We start from the raw sequence: 19,684 nt of genomic DNA, 5'->3' as shown, positions 1-19,684 counted from the left end.
TCTGTGTGGGTCATAATGCCCCAGTATAGTGACAGGGACACTATACTGTAAAAAGGTACTGTCCTTTGGATGAGACATTAAACCGAGGTCCTGACTCTCTGTGGTCATAAAAAATCCAAGGGCACTTCTCGTAAACAGCAGGGGTGTACCATGGTGTCCTGGCCAAATTACCCCCATTTGGCCCTTATCTATCAAAGCCTCCTAATAATCTCCATTCCTGAATTGGCTACATCACTCTCCTCTCCATCAATAGCTGGTGTGTGGTGAGCATACTGGCGCACTATGGCTGCTGTCGCATCATCCAGGTTGATGCTGCACACTGGTGATGTATTGTTATTTTTCATCACTACTTTGTACGCCTGCTGCCTTCCTTGGATGTGGTAGCCTATTCTCAGGCTCCCTCTCCAGAATCGAACCCTGGTTCCCGGGGCTGCCGCTCAGCGTGGCGGTGGGCTAGAGAGGAAAGGTCTCGGGTGGACCGGGAGATGCGGGCCGGCGGGCGGTCCTGGGCTGCTACCTCCGGAACCGCACCACCCATGGATGTCGGGCTGGTCTCGTCAGAAAGGTCTCTTCGAGGTGCATCGGATGAGACCGGTCTGGTTCCGGAGATAGGGCTGGCGGTAGTTGCGGTTCTTCCCAGGCTTGTGTGTCCGGGTCTGGGTGGGCTAGAGAGCCGGGGCCGGGCTCCTCGGTGAGGTCTCAGGCAGACTTTTCCAACGAGACTGGCCTCGTATTTTTTGGCCGTCACGTTCCCGAGAATTCCCCCTGTACTATGTAAAATGCTTTGAGTGCCTAGAAAAGTGCTTTAAAAATGTAAGGAATTAAGGAATTATTATCACTTCAGTTGATAATCACTCTCGGATAGAACTGTAAGGCTAGAAGTAGAGTGCTAATTAGCTCAGGAAGAGGAAAATAAAGAGTAATCAAATTCCTCTTGGTAGAACCGAAAAGCAATTCCATAAAAAAAAATATTTGTGGAAAAATATGATGAAAAATATATCAACTACTCCGATAAATTGCCGCCGGATTGCACCACAAGGCACAGTGTATCACATTTTTTTTTTTTACATTTTTTCTTATAAGTGAGAAAGTGAAAGAGGCTTGGTGCTGAGCTACTGTGATGTATAACCTCCCAGGGCTCAGCCAACATCACCACGTGACTTTGTTAGTATATGCTCTTGACCTATCTGGCTGGCATGACAGTAATGCACTAGTACTTACACTGCCTCTGGCGTTCAGTAGGAATGAAATAGAACATGTAATTTTAAAAAGACAAATTATTGCTTTAGTCTGACTGAAATTAAAGTGCATGTACAGTGAACTCACTGTCTCTCTCTCGCTCTTTCTCTCTGTCTTTTGCTGTCTTTCTCTCACTGTGAGCAAATTTATTTGTATAGGTGTGCCACAGGGGAGGCATGGCAGGAAATCATGCTGGCCTGTATGCCAAGCCGTCCATGTGACAAGGGGTCAGAGATCGGCCCTGCCAGTGATGACTGTGGCAGCCACTTTGCCATCTTCTACTTTGTTAGCTTTTATATGCTTTGTGCCTTCCTGGTGAGTCCTTGTATTACATCAGTATTCCTTTCCAATAAACAACTGTTTTTTATTTAACAGCTGTGAAATTACTACGGATATATGTATACTGTGTTACTATGGATATTGTAAACTATGTTTGCCATATCCATACTAAGAGAACTGTGGCTGCGGGTGTCATTTGGGGGTTTCTTAACACAACATGATGACCCTGCTATCCCACAGATCATTAACCTCTTTGTAGCAGTCATCATGGACAACTTTGACTATTTAACACGTGATTGGTCGATTCTGGGTCCACATCACCTGGATGAGTTTAAGAGGATATGGGCGGAATACGACCCTGAAGCCAAGTCAGTCACTCCCTGTTTTGCCATCCCTCACAGTTACTTTCTCTACAAGCTGCTGTTTCTAGATCAGTGTATTGTTTGTAATGAATAAGGCTGGACTGTAAATAGAGCTTTAAAGTTTAATGGTGATGGAATTGCAGGGGTCGGATAAAGCACTTGGACGTGGTGACTTTACTGCGCAGAATTCAGCCTCCCCTCGGATTTGGAAAACTTTGCCCACACAGAGTGGCTTGCAAGGTACACACAAACAAACACACAAAACTCACAAACTCCAAAAAGCTTCCCTCACATTCGCTAATTTTCTGTATGTTTGTGTGCAGCGACTTGTGTCGATGAACATGCCTCTCAATAGTGACGGAACAGTGATGTTCAATGCAACTCTATTTGCCCTAGTCAGGACAGCCCTGCGTATCAAGACTGAAGGTGTAAACATAATGTCACACACCCACATACACACTTTAAAAGTATAGGCTTTTATCAATCTGGCCACATGATCTTCTCTTGAACTTTACGTGTGAGTACATACTAAACTATATTTTGGGGACAGATTTGTCTCCAAACGTTAGCTAAATCTGACAACATATTCCTTTCGGGACATTTGGGATGTCCTCATTTGTAAAAACGATATATAAATTAAGTAATTGTATGTATGTATAATTATGTTTTTAAAAATATCTAAAAAATGCTAAATGTTTTCTAAAATTGTAACTAGTTATATTTAAAATCAATAGAAATCTATGGTAAAGTTACTATACCTTTATATTTATATTTATATTTATATTTATATAAACACATATATAAACAAAGATAAATACATAATAAAATATTTTAAAAAAAATTATATTTGTGCTGTCAGTCGATTCAAATTTTTATTTGCATAATTTTTATGTAGTTAATCGCAATTAATCGCAGATTTTGAAAGTGCTGAAATTTGACACAATATATACTTATTTTCTTGTCAAAATGCATTTATTTCCATCTTAGGAAATAAAACAAAACATTATGTAACAATATAATGCTTTATTAACATTTTCCAAACAAAGCCTTCCACAAGAAATGTACTAAAATAGCACCAATTCAAGTAATATTAAATGTTTCCCTAAGTTTAAGTGGGAGTTTGGCTAATTGAAAGAACTAGTCTCAGCATAGATTGCATATTTATTGCAATGGGCATTAAATCTCTTAAACTCTCATCCTTCACAATATGAATCTGCCAGTAGACAGTGGCTATCCGCTTTGCTACAGCAACTGAAGCCGCATTTATGATTCGTGTCAGGGCAGCAATGCCAGTGTCAATCGCCACTTTGAACTCCACATGAAAAGTGCATGCAGACAATAATGTCTCATTCTGCATTTTGGTGATAGTTAAGACTTAATGTGCTTCTGTGGCAAATAAATGTGCCTTAGATAGGCTGAAAAATACTTGATCTTTACCACAAGTCCCATCTGGACTTGTTTTGTACATCAGATAGCGCTAAGAGGTCCTTTCTCCATTATTTTATCACTGACACTGAATAACTGATGAAACGCTGTTGTGTGTGTTGTGAAGTGTGCGCCAGTTTAATGACTCTGGGCAGACACAACACAAAGGTTCTGCCCTTCCAACAAGTGTTTATGCTAGTTTATGCTGTATTAATGGTAAATGCATTAATCGTGATTAAGAAAAATCAAGGCGTTAAACTTTTCAAATGAATCGCATATGTTAACGTGTTAATTCTGAAAGCTCAAGTTACAATATAAATTGCATATAGTTTAAAAAAAATAAAAAAATAAATAAAAATAAATCTGTCCTCAGTTTTGAAGCAGCAGGACAATTTAAACCACTCAATTATAAATTAAAATAAAGAAAAACAAAACCACTATCTACAGTAAGTGTTAACTGGTAAGAGGTAGAATGCTGTAACGTCTTTATTCTATAAATTTGAATTTTCTTATTTATATTCTATCAATTAGGGACTCTGTACAGTTACTGTTATCTAAAATATTATTACTTGCATTATATGTAGGATTTCAGTTATGCTTGCATTTAAACCTAAGAAGCAACTGTCAAAAGCATCATACAGCACAAGCATTCTTTTAACGCACCTGATGGCCCACATTAAGCTGTATGCGTATGATATTTAATGTTTAACGTAAAGTGCTCCTGTGCGCTGGACAACTTGGGTTATGTTTTTTCCGCTTCAGCTTGTCTCCACCATTTTTTGGCCAAGTTATCATGCAAACACATTTTTTATCAGTGATGTCACTGATATAGTTTCTTCATGCACGCTGCACATATCCTAAAAGTACTAATAGATAATGAAATTCATTGTCAATTTTTTTCATTAGCGATTATTATTAATTGTTGTAGAACTCAAGTAAACGTGCATGTGTATAACAGGTAACCTGGAGCAAGCGAATGAAGAGCTCAGGGCCATCGTGAAGAAGATCTGGAAGAGGACAAGCATGAAACTGCTGGACCAAGTTGTCCCCCCTGCTGGAGGTGGGATAGGGCAGGATGGTCACCACAATGTTAGTCTGATCTTTCAGCCTTGCAGTTTTCTTGAGTGTGTGTTGCGTTTTTCAACAGATGATGAAGTAACGGTGGGGAAGTTCTATGCCACATTCCTGATTCAGGAATACTTCAGGAAATTTAAGAAACGCAAGGAACAGGGCCTGGTGGCCAAAATTCCTCCAAAGACTGCTCTTTCTTTGCAGGTGGGTTCACTACCAGTCACACACAACTGAAAGAATCAGCATCTTTTTACAAACAAACTGCATTTTTAAGTGTGTTTGTTTGCATATGGATATGCCTGTTTGTGTGTGTTGGTACCAGGCTGGCCTGCGTACACTGCATGATATGGGTCCAGAGATCAGACGAGCGATATCAGGAGACCTGACGGTGGAGGAGGAGCTGGAGAGAGCCATTAAGGAAACCGTGTGTACTGCCTCCGAGGATGATATCTTCAGGGTAAAGGTCCGATATTGCCTCTTATTTCCTCTTTCCCACTCTGCTCACATCATCTGCTGCTTCTGCTGCTGGAGCTTCTGCCCACCTGCATGGGACCATTAGCCAAACCTGCAAAACAGAGTTGTCTAAAAATCATCTGCTTTTTACGAGGGTGAAGCTGTAGTAAAGCTGCTTCTTTACAGTAGATTTATTTCCAAGCAATGAAGACCAATTATGAAATATTAATTTGTTAATAGGACAATGTAGTCATTATAATTATGCTTTTTTCATATTAGGTAAAGTTTCCCCATGAGTGTAATTTTCAAACTTGACAAGCTTATCATATATGAGAAATCATTAGAAATTAGTGCTTTGCCCTCATCATACCATACAGACACAGATAAACAAGTGTATCTGAGAGTTGTGTAATATGACAAGCACACTGATTTTTTTTCCAGTCATCAGTGATGTTGGGGGACATTTATGGACAGTTTGGATAGTCACTGCTGTCTAAATACGAGTGCAGGGTGAACTGAGAGAGTGAATTTTTTTGTGTTTTCAGTATGTGTGTTTGCATGTGTGTCTGGCCCCATTTAAACATGATATTAAAATGTATCTCGGGTAATCATCACAAGTCATCACAAGTGGACAGTGCTAAATACAGGTGTAAATGGGATACAATGTGTCTTGGATTACTCAAACCACCCTCAGAGCAAGTAATATTGTTCATTAGCCTAACTGGAGGCTGTTTATGGCTTATTATTATTAACTTATTATTGTGCATTAATATAGACTTCAAATGATGTGCAGTCAAATGAACATGGCTAATCCAATACAAATTTTGTGTCAGAACTATCCCTTTTATAACAAGTGTTTTAAACGGCTTAAAAAGAAAATGAAGTTTATTAATAATAAACTGTATAGTTATGTCATATTCACTGTAATACTATTACAACTACTACTACTACTACTACTATCCATACTACTAATGGATCAATAATAAGTTTATTAAATTTAAGCAATATCTTACATCTATGATGCTGTGTTGTGCAGCACATTTATTTGACAAAAATAACTCCAATGTTGTATTTTGGATTGTGCTGTGAAGAATCCTTCTAAAAGTACTTTATATGATAAAGATAATTCAATGTTATGTTGAAAATGAATTGTTCTATTTTAATTTGATTAAAGTTTTAATGAATTCATTTATTTAGACACCCTTTTTATGATAAAATGTAATTAAAATATAAAATACAGAATTCAGAAAAAATCAAATAAATCTGAATTTGTGAAAAAATTAAACAGATTTTATAGGGCCCTACATTGAGAATTCTGTACATAAATGTACCTGGCCCCAAAAAAATTTAGCAAAAAAAAAAAAAAAAAGAAAAAAAGAAAAGAAAAGCCCTTATTATTTGACAGCCTTTACATGTTGGTTTTTATATAAAAACATTTTTTGTGTGTGGGCAGGTTTAAGTGGTTTACGAGGACATTTTTTTAGGTTACAAACTGGTAATTACAAGGGTATTATGCTATAAATGTGGTTTATGAGGACATTTCTAGTGTCCCCATAATTTAAATCGTTTAAAAAAACATACTAAACGAAGTTTTATTGAAAATGTAAAAATGCAGAAAGTTTTCTGTGAGGGTTAGGTTTAGGGGTAGGGTTAGGGATAGGGGATAGAATCTATAGTTTGTACAGTTTAAAAATCATTATGTCTATGGAGAGTCCTCATAATGATAGCTGCACCAACATGAGTGTGTGTGTGTGTGTGTGTGTGTGTGTGTGTGTGTGTGTGTGTAATTTTAAATTTTTGACCATTTTTGACAATATGAGAGCTAAAAATTACTTGAAATGCTCTCTTGGTTTTGTTTATAGCGATTATTTTAATATACATTTTTTGTAACATTTTAGATTTTTGATGATTTTGTGACATTTGAAAATGACATTTTTTATTATGTCTTTGTCTTGAGTAACAGTTGATGAAACTTAATGAATATGCTGTCCTAAAATCATCAGTCTGACAGTATTGCATTTGAAAAACTGCAACATAAAAAAATAATATAAAAACAAAAAACAGGTATTGGTGTCGGTGAGTACCGAAAAGTATCGGTATCCGTACGCGGTCTCAAAAAATTGTATCAGGTCATTCCTATTTAACACACTGATGTATTAATTGAAGTAGTGACAAAATCGGAGACCATCTGTATGATATAATTTAATCAAACATCACTGGAACTTTTGAGATGCATGTTCAGGTATAAACGGGGCCTTTGAGTGATCAGCAGCCGGTTGTAAGAAGCCCCATAAAGTTAAGAAAACCCTTTAGTGACAATAGCCTTAAAATCATAATTAAAGATTTTCTTAAGCCTTGTGCGTCAATTTAAAAAAAGTTTCTCAGAGGTCCTTGGAGGACAAAAATGTCCGCATCAAAAAACTGCCATAATAATATTATATATTAATATTATTTTCCACTTTCAATGAGTTATTTTTTTTTAACCAACATCAGTCCTGATCATAACTACCAAATATGAATTCATTTTCAGGATTTTAACCATTTAAATGCCAGATTGTTTATATAATGCCATTGTTGTTTTGTATGAAAAAAAAACACAAAAAATGAATTATTTTCCATATACTACTTTTTTTTTTTTTTTTTTTTGCATTATCACAGTCTGGGATAAGTCAATGATTAGCAACAACATTGATTTTGATGCATTATTATTTTTTGTGCAGTGTCAGATTTAAAAAACAAACTCACAGTTTGTTTACATAATGCCACTGTTGTTTTTCACAACACACACACACACACACACACACACACACACACACACACACATGCAATGAAAGTATCATATCATAGAATTCATGATTTTATGCTTTAATGGCACTGGGATCAAATATTGCAGTTTTAATGGGTTTAAATGGGGACATTTTTGTCCATAAGGTCCTGAGTGTAACTATTTTGTGTACACAGTGTATTATAGATGTGTTATTGGAACTGAGGTTGAAATATCAAAAGTTCCCCCAAAAATACATACCTTTGGCAAAATTTATGCCGTTGGCATTTACACAGACAAAATGATCGAAAAAAACCAAAATGAAAAAGACAAAAATATCCCGAAGGTCGCACAAGGTTTACGTTTCTTGCAATTAGGCCCAGGTGTGTAAATGTGACTGTTCATGTAAGTGTTAATGTGTTTATGTTGATTGTATGTCTGTCTTTGCAGCGGTCTGGCGGCCTCTTCGGTAACCACGTCAACTACTACCACCAGAGTGATGGCCACGCATCCTTCCCACAGTCCTTCACAACACAAAGACCGTTACACATCAGCAAGTCCGGGAGCCCCGGGGAGGCCGAATCTCCCTCTCATCAGAAGCTTGTCGACTCTACCTTTACTCCGAGCAGTTACTCTTCCTCAGGATCCAACGCAAACATCAACAATGCCAACAACACCAGCATTGGACATCGGTACCCTAAACCTACTGTCAGCACAGTGGACGGATACACTGGACCACCTCTTGCAACCATCCCACTGCCACGGCCCACATGGTGCTTTCCTAACAAAAGGTACGGTTAAAATGTATATTGTGAATGAATATGTTGTTTTTATGTTTGGAGTGGTTCAGGTGGCGACAGGCATGCAAGTTAGATTTTCAGTTTTTTCAGAATCTGGTCCCTGACTATATTCTGTCTCCCCCTCTGATCACCTTGTGTGGACCAGGAGCTGTTTCTATGACACTTTCATGTGGTACGTTCCTCTTACAAAGATTCAGAGAGTGAAACATCATGGTTATGGGAAGCTGCTCTATGCTCTGTCCATACTAAATTCTCAGGGCACAGAGAATTGTCCTCCAATTCTGGCAGCATTTGTTAGTGGCTTCCCTGATTGGCTTACAGATGAATAAGCATGTGCAAGGCCTAACATCAGTAGCTAGACAAACTCACGTTGGTTGGTTTCTAATCATTCTGTTGGTTATTGCCAGACAGTACTGGATGGGCTCTTCATTTCAACCCAAATACAAACTCATCAGTTTCTCATGAAGCTCTGCACGCTGTTAAACTAAAAATCACAATCCTCATAAAAAGATACACTCTTATTTAGTCTTGATGAAGTGCCCCTTGACAAACTATTTCTCCTCTGAAATCTTGAATCATAAGGTTTCCATGCCAGAATAATAGCAGTGCTTTTATAATGTGACACAATCTATTAAAACTGCTACATAAGGTTTGTGGTTAGATACTGGAAACCATGGCAAACAAACCTTAAGCTGCTACGCTTGATTGTGTGCACATTATTACAGCCTTATGAGAGAGCCTGGGTAGATAATAACTGCTGTTATCTGTATGTGTAGGTCCAGGTTCCTTGCTTTGCTGGTGTTTCTTAAATATTTCCTCTTTTGCAGAGTTACAAATGAAGATAGGTTTTCATGCTCATAGCTCACTTGTGTGTTTTTGTGTGTATCTGTGTGTAGCTCTGATTCCAGTGACAGTCGTCTCCCTATAATACGGCCAGAGGAAGTGTCTACAGACGAGACATATGATGAAACATTTCTTGATGAGAGACATCAGGCCATGCTCTCAATTGACTTGTAATACTCCATTCTTCTCTTGCCTCTCTGTTATTCACCTAGATTAATATCAGTATGTTTAATCAAGAAATAAGCAACAAGAGGCTGTGCGTTACAGTGATTTTACCACCGTTAAGGAATGGCGTTAGGTATAATGCAAAATTTAATGTAATTTGTTTTTTTTACTATCTCCAGATGGTTACACCACAAGACATTTTTGACTTTAAGCCCCCCAAAAAATATCATCATGACTTTATACTCAGCTTCATCACAGAAGAGGTGTATTCAAGTAATTGTTTTGTGTGAATTGCATTTGTATTGTATTTTTGAATCATTTAATACAACCCCAATTCCGAAAAAGTTGGGACAGTATGAAAAATGCTAATAAAAACAAAAAGGAGTGATTTGTAAATTATATTCACCCTTTGTTATATTGAAAGCACTACAACTAAACATTATATGATGTTTTACCTTGTGAATTTCACTGTTGTTGTTTTTTAATGTACAGTCATTTCAAATCAGATGATTGCAACACACTCCAAAAAAGTTGGGACAGTCGAGTGTTTACCACTGTGAAACATCACCATTTCTTCTAATAACACTTATTAAGCATTTAGGCACTGAAGACACAAGTTTGTTAAGTTTAAAAAGTGAAATTTTCCCTCATTCATCCATTATGCAGGTCTTCAGCACAGTGGTATGTTGTCTTCATTGCCATATTGTGTGCTTCATAATGCGCCACACATTCTCAATTGGAGACAGGTCAGGACTGCATGCAGGCCAATCTAGCATAATTCTGCTTATTCAGCCAGTATGTGGTTTGAAGTTGTCCTGATGAAAATGCTGGGACATCCCTGGAAAAGACTGTGCTGGATGGCAGTATATGCTGCTCCAAAATTTGTACATATCTGTCTGCATTAATGGTGCCCTCACAGATATGCGAGTTACCCATGCCATGGGAACTGACACACCCCAGGCCCATACAGACACTGGCTTTTGGACCTGACGCTGATAACAGGTTGGATGGTCCTTTTCCTCTTTGGCCCGGAGAACACGACAGCTGTGTTTTTCAAAAACTATTTGAAATGTGGACTCATCGGACCAAAAAACATGGTTCCACAGTTCTACTTTCCATCTAAGATGAGACCGAGCCTAAAGGAGTCGGCAGCACTGCAGGACAGTGTTGATGTAGGGCTTCTGCTTTGCATAGTAAAGTCTTAACTTGCATCCGTGGATGCAGCTGCAAATGGTGTTGACTCACAAAGGTTTACTAAAGTAATCCCAAGCCCATGTTCATGATATCTATTACAGATGAATTATGTTTTTTAAGATGGTGATGTCTGAGGGATCAGAGATCACGTGCATTCAGAAGTGGTTTTTGTCTTGCCCTTTACGCACCAAGATTTGACCAGATTCCTTGAATCTTTTAAATATGTTGTGCACTGTAGAGGGTGAAATGGCCAAAATCCTTCCAATTTGTCTATGGGGAACATTGTTCTCAAAGTGCTGGATTATTTGCTGAAGCATCTGTTGGAAAATTGACAAGTTTCGAATGATCCTTGCTCTTGAAGGACTAGGCTGTTTTTGGAGGCTCCTTATATACAGTTGAAGTCAGAAGTTTATATACAGTTAGGTGTTTAAAACTCATTTTTTAACCACTCCACAGATTTCATATTAGCAAACTATAGTTTTGTCAAGTCATTTAGGGCATCTACTTTGTGTATGACACAAGTAATTTTTCCAACGATTGTTTACAGACAGAATGTTTCACTTTTAATTGACTATATCACAATTCCAGTGGGTCAGAAGTTTACACACACTAAGTTAACTGTGCCTTTAAGCAGCTTGGAAAATTCCAGAAATTGATGTCAATCCTAGTTTAGGCAATTAGCCAACTAGCTTCTGATAGGCTAATTGGCTAATTGGAGTCAAATGGACGTGGATGTATTTTAAGGTCTACCTTCAAACTCAGTGTCTCTTTGTTTGATATCATGGGAAAATCTAAAGAAATCAGCTAAGACCTCTACAGGTAGACAAGTATCTATATCAAGTCCTATATCGACATAATCTGAAAGGCTGCTCAGCCAGGAAGAAGCCAGTGCTACACAACCGACATAAAAAATCCAGACTACAATTTGCAAGTGCACATGGGGACAAAGATCTTACTTTTTGGAGAAAAATCCTCTGGTCTGATGAAACAAAAATGTAACTGTTTGGCAATAATGACCATCGTAATGTTTGGAGGAAAAAGGGTGAGACTTGCAAGCCGAAGAACACCAACCCAACCCTGAAGCATGGGGGTGGCAGCATCGTGTTGTGGGGGTGCTTTGCTGCAGGAGGGACTGGTGCACTTCACAAAATAGATGGCATCATGAGGAATGAAAATTATGTGGATATATTGAAGCAACATCTCTAGACATCAGCCAGGAAGTTAAAGCTTGTCGAAAATGGGTCTTCCAAATGGACAATGACCCCAAGCATACCTCCAAAGTTGTGGCAAAATGGCTTAAGGACAGCAAAGTCAAGGTATTGGAATGGCCATCACAAAGCCCTGACCTCAGTCCGATAGAAAATTTGTGGGCAGAACTGAAAAAGTGTGTGTGAGCAAAGAGGCTTACAAACCTGACACAGTTACATTAGAACTGTCTGGGGGAATGGGCCAAAATTCCAGCATCATATTGTGAGAAGCTTGTGGAAGGCTTCCCAAAACGTTTGACCCAAGTTAAACAATTTAAAGGCAATGCTACCAAATACTAACAAAGTGTATGTAAACTTCTGACCCACTGGGGATGTGATGAAAAAAATAAAAGCTGAAATAAATCATTCTCTCTACTATTATTATGATATTTCACATTCTTAAAATAAAGTAGCGATCCTAACTGACCTAAGACAGGGAATGTTTTCTACGATTTAAATGTCATGAATTGTGAAAAATTCCTTTTTTAAATGAGTTTAAATGTATTTGGCTAAGGCGTATGTAAACTTCTGACTTCAACTGTACTATGACACGATTACCTCACCTGTTTAACATCTCCTGTTTCACATTGTCTTGTTATTTTAACTCATCAAATTTTGTTATTAGTCTTAAATTACCCCTGTCTCAACCTTTTCGGAGTGTGTTGCAGTTGTCTGATTTGAAATTACCGTACATTAAAAAAAACAATGAAATTCACAAGGTAAAACATATAATGTTTAGTTGTATTGCTTTCAATATAGCAAAGGGTGGGAGTCACATGACGCCATCGGACTTGTGAACGGCGAGCTCTGTGCACTTTGATGGTTTTAACACTTTTAATGACATAAACTGGTGAGATTCGATACACTCTGTTCCATATTTGTTCTAGGAGGACAATATGTCAAAGAATTCAAAATCCTTGGTCTCTGGAGACATTAAAAGACACTTATGTGCTCAAGCTGATGCCGCCGAGTAGGCCCCGAGTCAGGGAGTCGATTTAGTCGGAGAATTGCAGGAAATGCGGCGAGAGATGTTGAACATGTCAGCAATGCTGACCAAGGGTCATTACTAACTTGGAGGATCTTGTGATATGTCGATCAATCATTGCGATGGAGACAAAATTCTCTGAGGTGGTTACAAGAGTGGGGGATGTCGAGAAATGGATCGATTATCTGGAGTCATCTGAGAGGGAATTATCTGCTAATCCGCTAGCGATCAAGGTGGATTTTGAGTGTGTCTGGGAGAAGATGGAGGACATGGAGAACTGTAGCCGGCGGAATAATGTCCGTATTGTCAGAATTGCTGAGGCCGAAGAGGGTCAGGATATGGTGAAATTCCTGGACGGGCTCTTTCCGAATCTGCTTGATATAACAGGCCATAAGCTGGAAATCGAGAGAGCTCACAGGGTTCCTTTTCTGCGAGCTGCGGAGGGAGGCAGGCCCCGATCAATTCTGGCCAAATTTCTGAGATCATCCAATAAAGATCATGTGTTATGCTAGGCGAGGAGTAAAGGAAGGCTTTCTTGGAAAAACCACATCATTTACTTGTTCCCAGACTTTGCGAATTCGATGAGAGAAACGTGATCGATTCAAGGAATGGAAGTAACTTTTACATCAACAGAAGGTCGCTTTTGCACTGATATTCCTGGCCAAATTGAGAATAGATGCTAAGGATGGCTGTAAAACATTCACATACCCACAGCAAGCAATGTACTTCATAAAGTCAATGGAGTGAGTAAGTTATCTTGTGGTACTCATGTTGCAGCCGAGTGGACCGGCTCACTGAACATTCACTTGACTAGTCGAGGAAACTGAACGCCTTTTTTTTTCTTTTTGTGCTGGTTCCACCTAGCGGCTGGAGTTTGTTTTGTGGAGTAACACTCCTTTGGGACAGTTTTGTGGATGAATCTGCACACTCTTTGTGCTTACTCCTCCTATTGGCTGGAGTTTGTTTTGTGGAGTATTTCTTGCAAGACATTGGAGTGATTAGGTAATTTGTGGCACTCATGTTGCAGCCGAGTGGACCGGCTCACTGAACATTCAGTTGACTGTTCGAGGGAACTGAGTGGTTTTTTTGGGGTTTTTTTGGGTTTTTGCTGGTTCCGCCTAGTGGCTGGAGTTTGTTTTAGATAGATAGATAGATTTTATTGTCATTGTTTTAAAAACAACGAAAAACAGTTTAGCAGCTCTTAAGGATTGGCAGTAGACACATAATAGCAAAACATTAATAACAATAAAGATAACCACAGTGAGGTGATATTTACACAATAGTGCAAAAAGTTTTGTGGAGTAATACTCCTTCGAGACAGTTCTGTGGATGAATCTACACGCTCTTTGTGTTTATTCCGCCTATTGGCTGGAGTTTGTTTTACAGATTATCTTTTGCTGTGTAATTCTGCCTCACAAAATTTGTATAGAAACACCGGACTTGAGCAATCTGACGGCAAAGCTGTCATGGGGATTTTCGTAGGCATAGGATGGACGCCAGTTGGAGCTGTCGTGCGCGGGGTTAATGCGCATGTTTTTCTTTTTTCTGTTTGTTTGGTTCTGGGGGAAGTTCAGGGTTTGATTGTTGCACTAATGTTGGAATGTGGTCTTTATAATCTTGTTTTTGACACACAGTCTAATTTTTCTAATATGTCAAAAGTTAATATGAGTGGATTGTCTCTCTCCACGTGGAATGTGAATGGGTTGGGGCACCCCATAAAAAGAACAAAGGTTATTTCTCTTCTTAAGCGTAAGAAATATTGTCATGTATTCCCTGTGTTTCTGCTTAGACTTTTATATTGAAATTCTTGTTTAGTTCCTGTTTCCTGTGGTTTTGTAGTCCTTTGTAGTTTTTTTCATGATGTGTTCCTCATTCTCTGATTGTTTCCCCAGGTGTTCCTTGTCTTCCCTTGTGTATTTAAGCCCTTGTTTCCCCTGGTTAGTTTGTCAGTCTTTACATGTGTTGTCATGTTCTGTGCTTGGTTTCCCGTGTTTTGTTTTTTATATTCTGAGTTTCTTTGTTTATCCTTTCGTAAATAAAGCTGCGTTTAGATCCTCATTCCTCACCAGCTTCATCACAGAAAGACTGACCAAAAAATGGATCTAGCAGCCATGTTCACTCAATTGAGCTGGGCGGATATACCCATTAGGGAATACTCCCATTTCTTCTGAGCCATTGCCAGCCTCACAGGTTTTGAGGACTCCCATCTCAAGGCAATATACCGAATAGGTTTAACCTATTATCGGTGGAGGGAATTGCCTGAGATGGGAGACTACACATGGAGGGAATATGTGAGGTTAACCCAGGAATCTGAGGATCCTCCTCTCCCTACACTGACCCCGGCTTGAGTGGTCTCAAAGCCTGCCACGGCCAACAAGCCAGCGCCCACGCCTGCCACGGCCAATGAGCCAACACCTGCCAAGGCCAACGAGCTAGAAGCCTTGCCCATCCCAGAGCCTGCGTTGCCAGCCTCGTCTGTCCCAGAGCCAGCGTTGTCAACTTCTGCCATCCGGAGGAGGAGAAGGAGAAGAAAAGTTTCTGTTCCCAAGTCTCCGCCCATGCCCACAACCACAGAGGTCGTTCCTGAGTCTCTGCCCATGCCCACGACCACGGAGGTCATTCCCGAGTCTCCGCCCATCCCCACGACCACAGAGGTAGTTCCCGAGTCTCTGCCCATGTTCACGACCACAGAGGTCATTCCCGAGTCTCTGCCCATGCCCACGACTACAGAGATTGTTCCCGAGTCTCCGCCCACGACCACAGAGGTCATTCCCAAGTCTCTTCCCATGTCTCCTGGCCGTCCGCCTGATCTGCTCTGGTCTCCCTGGTCACCTGGCCATCCGCCTGATCTGCTCTGGTCTCCTTGGTCTCCTGCCAAGGAGACCATTATGCTGATATAATAGTCATTATGCTGATAAGTAAACATCTACAATTCAAATGTTTCAAACAGAGTAAAGAGAAATTAGGAAGATTTAGGAAAATTTTTGGATAATATTTATGCACCTAACGTCAATGATCAGGACTTTTTTTATAGATCTTTAAGGGATGTTGGAAGCCGCTTTTTTATATATCTTGAAGGGATGTTGCAAGCCGCTGGCACCCCTCATTATATAATATTGGGAGGAGACTTTAATCTTTTGATGGATTCAGTCCATGATCATAGTGAAGCAAAAGTGTGCAAGCCCCCTAGAGCAACACTCACACTTCACAGGATGTGTAAAAATCTTGGTCTTACAGATATTTACAGTTGTTGATTGCTCAGTTGGAAACATTTTAGTCTCAGATCACACCCTGGTGTGTTTAGAGGTGTTGCCACATATGGAGAAAAGGAAATCATATAGTTGGCGCTTTAATGTATCGCTTTTGCCAAATCCTGAATTCCAACAAATGTTAAAGGCTGAATCAGTGTCTATATGGAGACCAACTGGTCCTCAGTATTCTCTGTGGGTGTGGCTTGGGAGGCACTTAAGGCGGTTCTTAGGGGCCGGATCATACAGTATGCCGCATTCACCCAAAAAATCCAAAGCACAAGAACTCATGGAATTGGAAGGGAATATTAAAAGTGCCAAGGCAGAGTTGAAGCGCTGAATGTTGTCTAATGGCCTCAGAGAATTGACCCGATTGAAATAATGATATAATACTATTTTGTTGCTGAAGGTAGAGTTTTGGCTATTCAGGGCAAGACAGGAAAACTTCTTGCTAGATATATAAAACAGAGAGAGTCTTACTCTACCATTCCCTCAGTGAAATCTGCTGGGGGTGAAATATTTACCTCGGCCATTGATATTTATAATGCTTCTGGGGGGCCTGGGTAGCTCAACGAGCATTGACGCTGACTATCACCCCTGGAGTTGCGATCCAGGGAATGCTGAGTGACTCCAGCCAGGTCTTCTCAGCAACCAAATTGGCCCGGTTGCTAGGGAGGGTAGTGTCACATGGGGTAACCTTCTTGTGGTCGCATTTAGTGGTTCTTGCTCAGAATGTGGTGCATGGTAAGTTGTGCATGGATCGCGGAGAGTAGCATGAGCCTCCACATGCGGGGTCTCTGCAGTGTCATGCACAACGAGCCACGTGATAAGATGCATGGATTGATGGTCTCAGAAGCAGAGGCAACTAAGACTTGTCCTCCGCCACACGGATTGAAGTGAGTAACCGCACCACCACAAGGACCTACTAAGTAGTGGGAATTGGGCATTCCAAATTGGGAGAAAAAGGGGATAAAAAAATATAATGCTTTTAAAGAATTCTTGATCTCTATAGTTCCATGTCTTCATCTACTGATAAGGATATTAGAAACTTTGTGGAACCATTAGAAATTCTTAAACTGATGGCTGAGCAAAAAAATGCTCTTGATTCTGAGATAACCTTGGAGTAGCTTGGTGAGGTAATTAAGGCCTTGCCAGATGGCTTTGCCGAGGAGTTTTTTAGATCTTATGCTACAGAATTGGCTCCACTTTTGCTAGTAGTTTATGTGGAATCATTAAAGAATGGAAAGCTTCCACCAACCATGGCACAAGCCCGGATCAGTCTGATTCTTAAAAAGGACAAAGATCCAAGTGAGTGTAAAAGTTACCGTCCAATTTCCCTGATCCAGCTAGACGTTAAAATATAGTAAAAAATTTTGGCTAACCGATTAAGTAAAGTTATGACACCTCTTATACATATAGATCAGGTGGTGTTTATTCAGGGCCATAACTCTTCTGATAACATTAGGCATTTCATCAGTATCATGTGGTCGGTGGCGAATAATCAGACTCTGGTCGCTGCCATCTCACTTGATGCGGAAAAGGCATTTGATATATTTATTGGGTGGATTAAGTTACTTTATAGACACCCGCGGCGGTTCAAACAAATTGATTAATTTCAGATTATTTTACTCTGGATAGGGGCACCCGTCAGGGTTGCCCTCTTTCCCCCTTATTGTTCTGTCTTGCCCTGGAACCATTAGCAGCCGTGATAAGAAAGGAGGATGATTTTCCAGGGGTGGTGGCAGGAGGTCTGGCGCATAAGATTTTGCTTTATGTAGATTATATTTTATTATTTGTCTCCGACCCTACAAGATCTATGCCTTGCCTCCACAGAATTATGTAAATAATCGAAATTCTCAGGATACAGAGTGAATTGGTCTAAATCCGAAACTTTGGCTCTGACAGCGTACTGCCCAGTAATGGCTTTTCAGCCAGGTGCCTTCCAGTGCCCCAAACAGGGCATTTAGAATTTGGATATTGTTTGGGGGGAAGGGTTATAATTTTATATAATTTGATTCCACATTTTCTGTTTATTTAAGTTGTTGTATGGAATCAATAAAAATTGAATATATATATATATATATATATATATATATATATATATATATATATATATATATATATTTGTGAGTTGAGTGTGGTTGCCGCGGTGGATGGTGTGAAGCCTCCGTGGCAGCGCGCTCAACAAGCCATGTGATAAGATGCGCAGGTTGACGATCTCAGACGCGGAGGCAACTGGGATTCGTCCTCCGCCACCCAGACTGAGGCGAATCACTACACGACCACGAGGACTTAAAAGCACATTGGGAAATGGGCATTCCAAATTGTGAGAGAAATTAAAGGGGGAAAATCCAAAAAATAAAAATAAATGTGCGTCACGCCATGGACCCAGTCTATAAAACCCCCTGGATTATGGTAAAGTCACTGTAATGCTGGCACAAACTTGCGTTACCTGTTGATTTATAAAACAGCACCAAGAACAAACACACTAATGTTCAAAATGTATGTACAATACATTTATTAATATATAGTTTATTAGCCTAACTGTAGGCTGTTTACAGTTATGGTTGTTAAAGTAATGTAAAAACCACAGATTTTTCTGACTTGGCACAGAAGTATAAAATTAAAACCATGTGCGATCACAAGAGTGCATGTTTCATGTTTGCGGCTTATCCAGTCAAATTTAAAACTATCCATTTTATAAAAGAATGTGGTTGTCTTTTCAGAGTTTTTTTTTTATTGTTGATGTTCTGTCCATAATGCTTTGAATGTGTGTGTGTGTGTGAGGTTGGAGTTTCAGGATGAAGAGAGCAAGCAATTGGCTCCTATGGTGGAGGTGGATGTGGGAGAGGAGAGGAGGCTGACTCCACGGAGAAGGACATTTCTCTGTCCCACTGCACTGGGTAAAGAATACCACACATTCATTACACTGAATACATATCAAAAATGTCAATACAGTAACTAGTTTTGTAGCTTCAAATGTGATGTGGAGTGAAATGCATTTTTAAATTCTTTAACCACACATATGCACAAAAACAGGTCGACGGTCTTCCTTTCACTTGGAGTGTCTGAGAAAGCAGAGCAGAGCTGATGTTTCTCAGAAGACAGCACTACCACTGCACCTAGTACATCATCAGGTGAGCTTATAGACACAAACACGTTTGACACTCTAGTGCTGGGATTTCTTTGTGTTTTTCATTAAAATGTTCACATTTTTATATTTGAAGGCTTTGGCTGTGGCAGGTTTGAGTCCCCTACTAAGACGGAGTCATTCTCCAACTTTGTTCACACGTCTGTGTTCCACACCCCCTGCAAGTCCGAGCAGCCGTAGCGGGGGAGGGCCTTGCTACCAGCCAGTTCCGTTTCTCCGGTTAGAGGGCAACGGATCATATGAGAAGCTCAACAGCAGCATGCCGTCTGTGAACTGCAGTTCGTGGTACAGCGACAGTAACGGCAACCACAGCGGGGGAGTGCAGAGGACGCAGCGACCTGTATCCCTCACAGTTCCTCCAATCACACGCAAAGACTCCATATCCTTAGCCCACGGGAGCGCCGGCAGCCTCGTGGAGGCGGTAAGGAGCACTTTCCCTCTCTCATAAGGTACATTCA

The 19,684-nt window shown here is 40.0% G+C and overlaps 1 protein-coding gene across 1 annotated transcript in view; it reads left to right on the top strand.

The window, feature by feature from the left end:
* LOC127435437 (voltage-dependent L-type calcium channel subunit alpha-1C-like) overlaps positions 1 to 19,684 on the top strand; it is a 233,249-nt gene that overhangs the window by 203,637 nt on the left and 9,928 nt on the right. The window contains exons 34-46 of the mRNA XM_051688932.1: positions 1,398 to 1,554; positions 1,759 to 1,886; positions 2,024 to 2,120; positions 2,204 to 2,306; positions 4,264 to 4,365; positions 4,453 to 4,580; positions 4,699 to 4,833; positions 8,044 to 8,384; positions 8,539 to 8,565; positions 9,290 to 9,406; positions 18,863 to 18,978; positions 19,115 to 19,212; positions 19,303 to 19,647. Coding sequence (XP_051544892.1) covers positions 1,398 to 1,554; positions 1,759 to 1,886; positions 2,024 to 2,120; positions 2,204 to 2,306; positions 4,264 to 4,365; positions 4,453 to 4,580; positions 4,699 to 4,833; positions 8,044 to 8,384; positions 8,539 to 8,565; positions 9,290 to 9,406; positions 18,863 to 18,978; positions 19,115 to 19,212; positions 19,303 to 19,647 — 1,894 coding nt within the window. The remainder of the gene's footprint in view (positions 1 to 1,397; positions 1,555 to 1,758; positions 1,887 to 2,023; positions 2,121 to 2,203; positions 2,307 to 4,263; positions 4,366 to 4,452; positions 4,581 to 4,698; positions 4,834 to 8,043; positions 8,385 to 8,538; positions 8,566 to 9,289; positions 9,407 to 18,862; positions 18,979 to 19,114; positions 19,213 to 19,302; positions 19,648 to 19,684) is intronic.

The sequence above is a fragment of the Myxocyprinus asiaticus genome, chromosome 45, assembly GCF_019703515.2.
Source record: "Myxocyprinus asiaticus isolate MX2 ecotype Aquarium Trade chromosome 45, UBuf_Myxa_2, whole genome shotgun sequence".
NCBI lineage: Eukaryota > Metazoa > Chordata > Actinopteri > Cypriniformes > Catostomidae > Myxocyprinus > Myxocyprinus asiaticus.
This window is presented reverse-complemented; position numbering and strand designations above follow the sequence as displayed.